The following is a 13783-nucleotide window of genomic DNA, read 5'->3' as shown; positions in this document are numbered from 1 at the left end:
CAATCAAGGGCAACTATTTCCCACCCACCCACCCCCAAGGGACATCTGACAATGTCTGGGAATGTTTTCAGTTGTCACAGCTTGGGGAGAGGATACTTCTGGTATCTGGTGGGATGCTGCTAAATATCCTACAATGCATAGTTATAACAAAGAATTATCCATCCCAAAGTGTCTTTTCTGCCAAGGATGAGAAACTCTGCCTTAAATAAAGTAACAAGCACATTTACTTTATTAATAACTTTATCATTATTATTTAATATTAGTAATTCCACACTAATTTATTATTTAATAAATCTTTGATGAGTGGCTGTCTGAACAATCAAATGAATAACAAAAAAGAGTTTGTCTGTCAGCCATCTTTGACTTCAGGTTTTTTATTTCATGACATAGTAAAGTTATATAAACAGAAACTGGGCAGACCAACATAGAATTACTAGCTATTCTTATTGCCATGTATAGGCATTAAAAATAAAGCTATCAACTACTATAATGGTTCCTTCTAAAGTAAAGGGCATTTAAACCATCAAAATGTAGTAATATTAACAATAAAAATAAAATAGGACAGATATTACTAGGAAAGGTCAGTACAGCAGCCAACAGTTGTTGTAGGCTGGAGAAAAGTTGACCTCAGCCAGCTCCCAACCCCTGCTCACCAACTGTGGAATGGCTGAATGAGACTATAAAGCTCCTGAGGGCAAGGCACTTGTCTTACAGGTATCCCTCTGACTCTTAATGCTGGGCAGCCCAAGGAAGGTTGCTGAAGCCACCCTACCTGTGCTGTCCATGCCCACCTTATATTCCAGGGAAAGCAAAGTCTCCGTCTTGGAAGTCCAGCTCCATTTGTGGACTACGTAGCCCTTGTAGTCATTGGCAGTCCCACCTTCCTCATCCAAGACCAGGACGTATGGGCAACTAGGAGAAATACAGAGGCAAGAAGTTGATGCCAAGCAACTGAAGGAAGACCTCATCACTACAGGGTATAGGCAGGCAGGGCTCTGAGACTCTGTCTTAGACTAGAGGAACCATGAAGGCCAGTGGGCAGCCTCACTTCCTCTGCCTAATATGGTCTGATGCCTCTTCATCTGTTGATGCTACAGGAATGTCAGTCAGAAAGGGTAAGGTTTGAGAGAGATAATAGAGGCTCAGGCCAAACCCAAGAGGGATGAAATGAAATGTGAGCCCAAAAGTCTGGGCATACAAGATCTCAGGCACCAAAATGGTAACAGGAACATCTATAACACAAGAGTAAGTCATTCCTTCTGAAAACAGTTCCTTATGAAATTGAATTTTGGCTGACAAGAATATGTGCCTCTTTTAAAAATCCCCAGTGGTACCCATGGCCTCTCCTTCACTTACTTGTGGTATAAAACATTCTTCTCCACTAAGTAATTCTTTCATGAATCCAGCCAACAATCCAGATCTTAGTGCTCTGGGGGTACAAGTGGAACAGGACGTGGGGAACTGCCCTTTTCTTTTGCTATGACATGGATCTAGCAAGCAAAGGTCAAGCCTCAAAATACCTATGTCCTGCAGGCCCCACTTTAGCCCTGCCTCACTGCCTTCCCAGACCTCTGGACACTGATGGCTCTTCCTTTTCCCATGGATTACCACCTCATTGTCTCCCTTTGTCACCACCAGAAACACTTCCATGGGGCCAGGATTTCCCCAAACCACTCACCAGGCCTTCATGTTGTAGTGAACACAGCCCTGTCCATCAGCATTGAACAGAGCCAGAAAGAAGCTGGGTGTGTCATTAAAGAGGCAGGTGATGGCTCTCCCTCTGCAGCACGTGGGGATCTGACACATGGCGATGTTCCCAGAGGGATAGCTGGCAGAAATGGTCAAGGAGAACTAACAGAAAACTCTCCAGGTTCTGCTTTCAGGTGCTCCATGGAAAGTATCATGTTGAAATGATAGCTATTTGGTGCATCATTTCCAGTCTTCAAAGACCCTCCCTGCACTTTGCATAACTAACAATAATTATAGAACACAACCATGCCCTGTGTGCCTTCCTGTATCTTCTTTCTCTTCCTCACAACCACCCTGTGGTAGGGAGCATTATCTCCATCTCACAGATGAGTAGGGTTTCCTGGGATATGGAACTTTTAGTGCTTAAATCCAGGAAAATCTCAGGCAAACCGGGACAAGTTGGCCATCCTACAGATGAGGAATCCAAGGTGCAGAGAAATGATCATCCTACATGACAACACAAGGGAGTGGCAGAACCAGGACCTGAACTCTGAAGTATATTTCTAATGCTGTCAGGCTGCCTCCCTTTATGATCAGTCTAGGAGAGCAGGCAACGTCTCCCTGTTCATTTCTTACTAGGTGATCCCAAGAAGCACTGGTCCCAGCTTAAAGGAACATGGTGTGGGCAGCTACTGCAGGAATTTCAGTAGTACCCCAGACAGAAGAGTTTCAGTGGTTGGCACTGGGGCAACTGCTTTCAAATGCTTTCCCACCAATGGGGGAAAAAGAAATAAACAGATAGGAATCATAAATAGTAACAAATAGAAATTCTAGAGCTGAATAGTACAATAATTGGAATGAAAAAAATCATTAGATGGGTTTAGCAGCAGATTGGAGCAGAAGAGTCAGTGACCTCAAAGATGGATCAATTAGAGTTATCTAGCCTGAAAGAAAAAAGAATGAAGAAAAATTAATGGAGACTAAGAGACCTATGGCAGGCCATCAAGCATACAAACATATCCATAACAGGAGTCTCAGACGGACAGGAGAGAAAAAGGGGAAGAAAGAATATTTGAAGAAATAATGACTAAAAGTGCCGCAAATTTGATGAGAGACATGACTGTACACACTCAAGAAGCTTAATAAACTCCAAGGAGAATAAATGCAAAGAGAGCCACACTGACACATATTATTATCAAACTGCCAAAAGACAAAGACAAAGTACACAAAACTCTGCTGCTAAACAGCTCACCCTTCCTCCTATATGTTGTTATCAGTAATTACATCTTTATATATGCATTGTGTGCATTGCTGCTTGAAAGCAGAAAGAGAAAAGAGACTCATCATGTACATGGGATCCTTAATAAGGATAAGGACAATTTCTTATCAGAAACTATGGAGGCCAGAAGGCACTGGGATGAAATATTTAAAGAGCCAAGAAGAAAAAAAGCTATCAACTAAGATTGATATTGAGTAAAACTATCCTACAAAAATAAAGAAGAAATTAAGACTTTCTAGATAAATAAAAGTTGAGGGGGTTCACCACTAGTTGACCTGCCCTACAAGAAATGCTATAAGTACTTCAGGGTGATGTGAAAGGATACTAGATAGTAACTCAAAGCAATACAAGGGAAAAAAATACCAGTAAAGGTAACTATATAAGTAAATATAAAACCAGTATTATTGTATTTTTGGTTTATAATTTCTTTTTTTCCCACCTAAGTTGAAAGACAAAGGCACAAAACACTAATTGCAAATCTATGTTAATGGCACACAATGCATATATAAAGATGTAATTACTGATAACAACATATAGGAGGAAGGGTGAGCTGTTTAGCAGCAGAGTTTTGTGTACTATTAAGCCTAAGTTGGTATTAGTTCAAATTTGTTTGTTGTCAATTGTAATACTCAAATGTATTAGTTTCTTGGGATTTCCATGATATCCAGACCACAGACTTGATAACCTGAACAACAGAAATTTATTCTCTCACAGTTCTCGAGGTTAGAAATCCAAAATCAAGGCATTGACAGGGCCCAGCTTGTGGGGGTTCTAGAGAAGAATCCTTCCTTGCCTGTCCCTAGTTTCTGGTGGTTGCTAGGAATCTTTGGTATTACTTGGTTTATGGATGCACCATTCTAATCTCTGCCTCAGTCATCACATGACCTTCTTCCCTCTTTGTGTGTTTCTGGTTTCTCGTCATTGGATTGGGCTCCACCCTAAGCCAATATGACTTAATCTTAATTAATTATATTTGCCAAGACCCTACTTCCAAATATGAACACATTTTGAGGTTCTGGTGAATATAAATTTTGAGGAGACACTATTCAACCCATTATACCAGGGTAACCACTAAAAAATAACTTAAAAATATAGAATAAAGAAAATGAGAAGGAATAAAGATGGCATACTACAAAAAAAAATCAGTTCAACACAAAAGAAGGTAATAACATAGGAACTCAAAAACAAAAAAAGATATGACATATAGAAAATGAATAGTAAAATGACAGAATCAAGCCCTTCCATATCAGCAGTTACAGTAAATAAAAATGGATGAAATTCTCCAACAAAAAAAGCAGAAATTGACAGAATGGATTTTTTTTTTTAAAGATCCAACTATATGCTGTCTACAGAGAAGCTTACTTTAGATCCAAAGACACAACTAGGTTGAAAGTCAGATGATGTAAAAAGATATTCCATGCAAATATTCCATGTAAATTCCATGCAAAAAGACAGCAAATGTGGTTATACTGATATCAGAAATAACAGACTTTAAAAATTTTTACAAGAGACAAAGAAGAACATTATATATTGAGAAAATGGTCAATACCTCAAGAAGACACAACAATTATAGACATATACACACCTAACAACAGAGCCCCAAAACATATGAAGCAAAAATTTATAGGATTAAAAAAGGAAATAGTTCTACAATAGAAGCTGGGAGACTTCACTACCTTACTTTTAATCATGGATAGAACAACTACACAGAAGATCAATAAAGAAAATAGAGAATCTGAACAACACTATAACCCAACTAGACCTAACAGAACACTCCACCCAACAATAGCAGAGTACACATTCTTTTTGAGTCCACAGGACCATTCTCTGGTAGAGACAATATGTTAGGCCACAAAACAAATCTCAATAAATTTTAAAAGATTGGAATGTTAGAAAGCACCTTCTCTGACAACAGAACGAAACTAGAAATCAATGGCAGAAGGAAATTTGGAAAATTCTCAGATAGGTGCAAATTAAACAATACACCTTTAAACAACCAATGGATAGAGAAGCAATCACAAGGGAAATTAGGAAATAGTTGAAGGTGTGAAAACAAAAATACAATATATCAAAACTTATGGGATAAGGCACGGGAATGAGGTCAGAGTGCAGAGTCCAAGGGAGAAGCCACAGAGGCCAGGATGGCTGCTCACATCTGGCCTGGGTCAGTGAGGAGCCCTGGGGATCTGGCCCAGTCTGGTGCTTGCACCTACATTCAGGACAGACCTGGCAGGTTTTCTATCAGGTGTTCTACTATAATAATGCTGGAGTTAGGAAGTCTCCATTTCTTTGCTCCAAACCAGAAGACTTTGTTCCCTGCATACAGAGTAGGAGTAATGTTGGTTAGAAACTGGCTGGTGTTTAAAACTGAAGATTGTCATGACTGTTCAACATAAGCTCTATTCTGAAGTAAAACTAATTGTCTTGGGAATACCAAGTCAGTTTCATTCTGAGTGCTCAAAAATGATCCCCAGAGAAATACAAATATTAGTAACCCAAATTTGCTTTTGGAACCATGAAAACTTTGCTCATTTTTTACTTTGACAATACAATCATAGATGACAATAGTGACACCTGGATTGTACAATGCACTCCAGAGAAAAAGCTTCTACAAAATTCTTATGAAAAAGGAATTTGGGCAGAATTTATGGGCAGAATCTTTAAGTATTTGGAAGATGCAGGTGTAAGAGAAGATGAAGTGAAAAGAGCAGTGACATCAATACCTTTATCTCTAAGGATGGTGGAACAAGGATAGAACAAGAAAGAAGAAGGATAAATTTGACTGCATCAATATTTCAGATTCAAATTCAGTCTCCATAGTTTGGGTTTTAGGAGCTACCAGTTTTCATGATATGTTTGATAAAGTGTTTACAAATCCAGCAGCTTTTGATAGCAGTGATCATCTCACTGTGAAAAATTATCATGCTCATTCTTGCAATAGGTACCCAGAGAATCTTTGCAAAAATGTAGTTTTGGTAGAATTTGTAGATTCAGTTACAATAGTTACAACTTGTAAATTATACACAAATTGTTTATATAGGTGATGGTGGAAATGATGTCTGTCCAGTAACTTTTTAAAAGAAGAATGATGTTGCCATGCCATGGAAAGGAGATACTTTATAGAAAACTCTTTTCATAAAATGTCTCAAAATCTTGAACCTATGGAATAATCTTCTGTTGTAGTTTGGTCTTCAGGTGTTGAAATAATTTCTCATTTACAATTTCTAATAAATGAGTAATATGCCAACAACAAAGTCATGGGAAAATGTGAAAGCAGCTCAGGAAGAAATTTATAGCTATAAATAAAAACATTAAAAGAGAAGAAAGATCTCAAATGGATAACCATAATTTCCACCTTAAGGAACTAGAAAAAGAAGAGCAAACTGAAGTTAAAGCTAGCAGAAGAGAGGGAATAATAAAGATTATAAGAGAGAGAAATAGAATAGAGAACAGAAAAACACTAGAAAGAACCAACAAAACCAAAAGTAGTTTCTTTGAAAACAGCAACAAAAAATTGAGAAACCTTTAGCTAGACTGACTCAGAAAAAAAGGAAAATTCAAATTCCTAAAATCAGAAAGTGGAGACTTTACTACTGACTTCACAGAAATTAAAAATATATATATATCATAAGAGATGTATATGAACAATTGTATATCTACAAGTGAGATAGTCTAGTTGAAAAAAAAATACCTAGAAACATGCAAAGGGAAGTTGCAGGACACAAGATCAACACACAGAAATCAGTTGCCCCTCATGAACATGAGATGTCTTTCCATTTATCTCAATCTCCTTTAATTTATCTCAACAGTATTTTGTAGCTTTCAGTGTACAAGCCTGACACCTCCTTGGTTAAATTTATTCTAAAGTATTTTATTCTTTTTGATGCTATTGTAAATGACATAATTTCCTTTTGTTCATTGCTTTTTTATTGTTACTGCTGTTCATACAACATTTCAGATCATTTGTTGCTAGTATTCATGGATTGGAAGACTTAATCTTGTTCATGGCAAAATGCCCCACAGTGACCTACAAATTCAATGCAATCCATATCAAAATTTCATCAGTCTTTTTTGCAAAAACAGAAAATTTGATTTTAAAAATAATACAGACTTGCACAGGACCCCAAATAACCAAAATAATCTTGAAAAAAGAACACAGTTGAAAGAGTCAAACTTCCCAATTTCAACACTTCACTACAAAGCTACAATAATCAAAACACTATGGCACTGACATACAGATGAATGGAATAGAATTGAGGGTCTAAAAATAAACTCATATATCAATGATTAACTGATCTTCAAAACGGTGCCAAGACCATTCAAAGGTGAAAGAATAGCCTCAAGAAACAGAGGTGGGACAACTGGGTATCACATGAGAAAGGATGGAGTTGGATCCTGATCTCACACCATATGCAAAAATCAACTGAAAATGGATCAAAGACCTAAATGTAAGATCTATAACTATAAAACTCTTAGAAGACAATATAGGCATAAGAATGGTTTCTTAGATAGGAAACCCAAAGCACAAGGAACAGAAAAAAAAGAAAAATTGGACTCCATAAAAATTAAAAACTTCTAACCATCAAAGGATACTATCAAGAGAATGAAAAAATACCCAACAGGATAGAAAAAAATTTGCAAATAATTTATCTGATAAAGATCTAGTATCTATAATATATAAACAATTCTTGTAACTCATTAAGTAATGGACAATGAAATAAATGGGCAAAGGACTTGAATACACATTTCTACAAAGAAGATATATCAGGAAAGCATATGAAGATGCTTGAAATCATTAGTTATTAGGAAAACCATTCAAAACCACAATGAGATATTACTTTACATCCACTAGAATGGCTGGAATTTAAAAATTGGAAAATATCAAGTGTAGTCAAGAATGTGGAGAATCTGGAACTCTCACACACTGTGGGTAGGAATATAAAATGGTAGAGCCACTGGGGAAAACATTTTGGAGGACCCTCAATAAGTTAAACATAGAATTACCATATGACCCGGTAATTCCACTCCTACATATAGACCCAAAAGAACTGAAAACAGGTGTGCAAAAAAAAACTTCTATAAGAATGTTCATAGCAGCATTATTCACAATAGCCAAATGGTGGGAAAAACCTAATGTCCATAAACAAATGAATGGATTAGAAAAAAGTGGAACATTCATAAAATAGAATATTATTCAGCCACAAAAAGGAAATTCTGAGATGTGCTGTAATATGTATAACCCTTGAAAACATTATTCTCAGTGAAAGAAGCCAGACACAAAAGGCCACATATTGTAGGATTTATAAGATGTCCAGAAGAGGGGGCGCCTGGGTGGCTCAGTCTTAAGCGTCTGCCTTTGGCTCAGGTCATGATCCCAGGGTCCTGGGATCCAGCCCCACATCAGGCTCCCTGCTCAGCAGGAAGCCTGCTTCTCCCTCTCCCACTCCCCTGCGTGTGTTCCCTCTCTTACTGTGTCTCTCTTTGTCAAATAAATAAATAAATAATCTTAAAAAAAAAAAAGATGTCCAGAAGAGGCAAATCAAAAGAGACAAAAATCAGATTGGTGGTTGCCACGGCTAGGGTAGGGGAAACAGAAAGTGACTGCTGCATGGGCATAGGGTTTTCTTTTGGGGTGATGAAAAGTTTGTGGAACTTGAGACAAGTGATGGAAGCATCACTGTAAATGCACTAACTGCCACTACATTGTATATATTAAAAGGATTTAATTTCTATTATGTGAATTTCACCCCAATAAAAAAAAGGAGGCACTGATGTATATTACAATGTGGATGAACCTTGAAAACATAATGGTGAGTGAAAGAAGCCAGATACAAAAGGCCACACGCTGCATGATCCCATTTATATGAACTATCTGGAACAGGCAAATGCAAAGAGGCAAAAAGCAGGTTAGTGGTTGCCGGGAACTGTGGGGGAAGCGGGAGATGGGGAGCGTCTGCTTAACAGACATGGGGTTTGCTTTCAGGGTGATGAAAAAGTGATGAAAAAGTCCCAGAACTAGATTGTGGAGATGGCTGCACAGCATTGTGAATGCTGTTCAATTATACACTTTAAAAATGGTTAAAATAAGAAATTTTATGTGATGTACATTTTTCCATACTAAAAAAAAATGTGTACCTCACAGAGTATTTCTGAGTGCTCCACCAATTCCTAAAGGAACAGTGCTGAGCACAGTGATTAGGTTTGTTTATAATGTGATGAGTCTGTGCATAGGAAAAAAGGCTTTGAGGGAAGTTTGATGGGATAATCAGCAGTTGTGGGAAGACATCCAGGAGATGCTGACAATGAAGGGAATGAAACACAGATGAAATGAATACTGGGATGGTTCTGGAGTCTGGTGCAGACAAAGAGCAACCCAATCAGGGCTGGCAGCTTTCTGGCACTTCAGGGGCAGATAGGCCATTTCTACCTGAGAGCTTTGCCCAGTCATCTTCATGAGACCAGAAGTAACTGCTGAGCCCAGAAAATGTCTTCCAAACATTTTTCTCTGCTTACAAGGGATCCAACAGCTATACATGAGCTTTGGCCACTGGAACACAGTAACACAGAATTTCTCCTTCAACATCACTGGGTCCAACTTCTTCCGCTTAAAATGAAGCAGGTAAGGCCGAGAAAGATGAAGTGACCTGTGCAGGGTCACCAAGAAGAACTGGGCCTAGAACCCACCCTCCTGGGACTTGCAAAGAGGAAATGCGTTGATGGCCAGGATGTGGTCACTGCGTATGAGTCAAGCATGCCAGTAGCAGGGCCTGCAGGTTTGGGGTTGTCCCACCCAGGGGGACCTCGGGATTCTGGGACAGGGGAGAGAACGAAAGCTGTGTTCTAGCCCACCCACTCTGGTCCTACTGATAGCAACAGAATTCACAGACACAACTTCTCGAGCTCAGGGAGATGATCCTACTCAAGGTAGGGAAGAATCAGAAAAGGGGTAAGGGAGAGCCCATGATCCCCAGCAAGCAGCAGTTACCCTGGAAGGAGTTTGCTGTGTTCAATATCACAGGGCTCCCTGGAAGCAGGGCAGAGTGGAGTGTGATGAATGGATTCATTTACAGTCAGAGAAACAATAGGACTCCTTTGACAAGGCGCTTAAATTCTGAATTCCCAGTTCAGTTGGAGAGGAGGCCAAATGAAGTGAAGGGCGGGGGGGCTACTGCTGGGCAGCCTGTTTGACAGTTCAGAGAGCTCCCTCTCCTCCAAAGGTATAGGACACTGAATACCCAGTGGTTTTATTATTAAACAAGGCTCCCTTCCATCCCCCCTCTCCCGCTCTCTGCCGCAGGAAACAATCCTGGAAGGCATAACAATTGTGCCAGGAGGAGGGCCCCAAATAGAGGTGAAGTAGCCCTGAATCCAGATCTGGCTCTGCCACCAAATTCCTTTTGTGACACTGAAGTGAGTGACACCATCCATTACTACAAGGAAGGGACAGGGATATCTGGCTTAGTGGCTCCTCTCTTTTGATGTCTTATCCGACTCAGACTGCAGAACCTGGAATAAGTGCTTCACCCTCTCTGGCCTCAGAGCCTTGCTGCCAAATGGGCTGGGCATCTGGTCCAGCTCTGCTGCCTGTTGGGGAGTGGGTGACAGGACCCCTGCAAGGAACACAGTGGTCCAATGTGACTTCCTGATGCATTGCTTCCCACCCAGACCTTCTCCAAAGGGAGCCCTCTTTGACCTGGACAAATGCCTAATATCCTGGAGAACCTGTCACCAGGCTTCTCCGGTCAGTGGAAAAGCCAAAGTAAGTACTTAGGCTTATTTAAGCCCGGGAATTTTCTGGGGCTGAGTGGCTGGGCAGAAGGGGCAGCAGTAAATAAAAGGATACTACACAAAGGAGGACCCATCATAGAAGGCGTAATGGAACTTGATGATCTTCTTGGATACCTTCCACTCCTGAGAATGCCGGATGAAGTGAGGATGGTGGTGGGCGGGGGGCTGGTGAACGGTGGAAGTGGAAGTCTGAGCACCTGGAGGGTTAGGGTGGTGGGAGCTTGGGCTCTGAGCGTCCCCTTTCGGGGCCGACATTAGATGAGGGGGCACCTTTGCCCTGTAGTTGCGAAAGATCAGGGGGCAGGAGAAATTCCTCCCTTTCCACAAGGCCCTTTCGGTTTCTCTGCAGGGAAGGAGACCAACATATCTTCGAGTCACTTGGCTCTTAGTCACCAGGGACACTCTCTCTAGAGCCCTGGCCCAGTTCCCAAGACTCCCATCCCATTTCCCCATCCCCAGAGTACCTCTGCCCACCCCATTCCCCCTTGTCCTTAAAGGCAGGAATTTTAGGAAGAACTGGGAAGGTCCCAGTACCCCTCTGAAACTAGTCCTTTCCTGACTTCCATCTTCAGCAATGGGGTGAGGTCCCATGGAGTGGGACTGAGTACAGAAGAGGGACATGGTGGGGGGAGCTGGAGGCTCTGCTCACTCCCCACTCCTGAGGTTACAAGGAAAGAACTTCCTTCCAGAATATCACAGTAAGGGGCAAGCTGGGCGGCTTCCCTCCTCCCGTGTTCTGTAGCTGTATTAATGGCTCAGGGGAGCCCAAGACTTATGCCTTAAATGGGGCTAGGTTTTAAATCCTTTATGGCCCATGGTCTGAGTCTTTGGAGAAATACAGACTAACTTACTAGGACTCGTGGGACCCAGAATCATAGATATCATTAATCACCCATGTCAACGGTTTGTTTTGTTTTGTTTTTGCTCTGAAAGGATTTTTGCTGCTGCTATTGTTATAGGAAGACATCTGACAAATTATGTTAAGAAATAAATATTCAGAGCACAAAGCCTTAAAAGTGTAAGGAGCCCTGCAAAGGGTGAGGAGGCAAAGATCAGTGCCCTGGTGTCAGGTCCACCAAACCGTGGGACCTCTGGCAATGGCTTACCCATCTGCTTGGGCTGCCTCAGTTTCCTCATCCGCAAAATGGGCCTACCCCCTCTTCCTCATCAGGTTGTAGTAAGGACTGAAAAGGACTGTGAGTGGGGAAAGACTGGGGATGGGAGCACGTGTGAGGGATGGCAATGAATCCTGTCACTGTCGTTGGGGGCACTGGGTAGCCAGCACTTCCTGGCACCGCTCAGACACTTCTGTGAATTCCCCTTCATGCACACACAGGTAGCTGGTGGCCATACCCAACTCTCGCATCTGCCCTCAATCACTGAGGCACTCACATATGGCGACACATCTCCTGCAGCTTCTCCCGGGCCTCAGGGCAGGGGTCACTGAACTCTATACTGTTGGAGGCAGAGATTCCGGCTCCTCGTTGGAAGGACGGCATGGTTATGTCTTCTACGTTTTTTGATTTGCCTGTGGTTCAAGAGGAAGAGATTAGGGAGGGGTTTTAGAGAATGGTTTCTTAAGATATCATGCTCATGTAGAGATGAGGTGGCAGGGAGAGCAGGAGAGCTAATTGGGGGCATCATTCATGGTTCCCAGGGACAGGAGTCCCTGGCAGGTCACTTGTAACACAGAGACAATGCTCTGCAAGTCAACTAAGCATGGATAAGGAACAGACGTGTGCAGTGATGAACCTAGCCATGTTTCCCTAGGATGGCCCATGCATGTGACTGTCATAGATGCTGAAGGGATTCCCTTCTGACCCTTCTGATTAAAGATAAAGTCTCAGGGCCACCTGGGTGGCTCAGTCGGTTGTGTCTGACTCTTGATTTTGGCTCAGGTCATGATCTCAGGGTTGTAAGATTGAGCCCCACATCAAGCTCCGTGCTGTGTGTAGAGCCTGCTTGAGATTCTTTCTCTCTCAGAGCTCCTGGGTGGTGCAGTCGGTCAAGCATCCGATTCTTGATTTTGGCTGAGGTCATGATCTCAGGGTTGTGGGATCGAGCCCCATGTGGAGCCCTGCATCAGACTCCGGACTCAGTGGGGAGTCCGCTTCTTTCCCTCTGCCCATTCCCCACTCCCCCCACCACTCTCTCTCTCTCAAAAAAAAAAAAAAAGACAGAATGTCTCATTTCCAACTCAGTCAACTGTAACGCTTCTCTGATGTTGGCTAATCTCAGGCCTTCTGTGGAGGGTAGCGTATATTGACTAAGACTTGGATTGAAAATTTTTCTTTTACATATTGTGGTAAAATACACATCACAAAAATTTATCAGCCTTACCATTTTTACTGTGGACGGTTCCATGGTATTAAATACATTCACATTGTTGTGCAACCATCACCACCATCTATCTCTATAAACTCTTTTTCATCTTGTAAAGTTAAAATTCTTACCCATTAAACAATAACTTCCCAGTCTCCACTGCCCCTGGCCTCTGGCAACCACCACTCTACTTTCTGTCTCTGAGTCTGACTACTCTAAGTACCTCATCTAAGTAGAGGCATTTAGTATTTGTCTTTTTGTGACTGGCTTGTTTCATTTAGCATAATGTCCTCAAGATTCCTCCATATTATAGCATGTGTCAGAATTTAAGGCTGAGCAATATTCCATTGTGTGGATAGATCACATTTTCTTTACCCATTCATCCACTGACCGACACTTGGGTTGCTTCCATGGTTTAGCTATTGAGTATGCTGCTATGAACATGGGTATGCACTTACCTCATTGAGACCCTGCTTTCAATTCTTTTGAGTATATACCCAAAAGTGGAATTACTGGATTATATGGTAATGCCATTTTCAATTTTTTGAGGAAATGCCATACAGTTTTCCATAACAGCGACACCATTTTGCATTCCCACCGCAGTGCACAAGGGTTCCAGTATCTCCATATCCTTTCCAACTCTTGTTTTCTGGTGTTTTGTTTGTTTGTTGTTTGTTGTTGTTGTTTTTATATAGTAGACATCCT

At 41.3% G+C, this 13783-nt stretch overlaps 1 protein-coding gene and 1 pseudogene across 2 annotated transcripts in view; one reads left to right on the top strand and one right to left on the bottom strand.

Moving 5' to 3' along the window:
• Positions 1 to 13783, bottom strand: part of FAM194C (family with sequence similarity 149 member C) — a 78877-nt gene that overhangs the window by 48545 nt on the left and 16549 nt on the right. For both annotated transcript variants that reach the window (XM_028101580.1, XM_088021620.1), the window contains exons 4-7: positions 12149 to 12284; positions 10812 to 11099; positions 1679 to 1828; positions 792 to 912 (exon numbers count right to left, since the gene is read on the bottom strand). In XM_028101580.1, the coding sequence (XP_027957381.1) occupies positions 792 to 912; positions 1679 to 1828; positions 10812 to 11099; positions 12149 to 12284 (695 nt within the window). The remainder of the gene's footprint in view (positions 1 to 791; positions 913 to 1678; positions 1829 to 10811; positions 11100 to 12148; positions 12285 to 13783) is intronic.
• Positions 5484 to 6207, top strand: LOC114207743 (pyridoxal phosphate phosphatase PHOSPHO2-like; annotated as a pseudogene).

The sequence above is a fragment of the Eumetopias jubatus genome, unplaced genomic scaffold, assembly GCF_037043125.1.
Source record: "Eumetopias jubatus isolate StellerSeaLion01/CBP00866 unplaced genomic scaffold, mEumJub1_p1.0 scaffold_1, whole genome shotgun sequence".
Classification (NCBI taxonomy): domain Eukaryota; kingdom Metazoa; phylum Chordata; class Mammalia; order Carnivora; family Otariidae; genus Eumetopias; species Eumetopias jubatus.
This window is presented reverse-complemented; position numbering and strand designations above follow the sequence as displayed.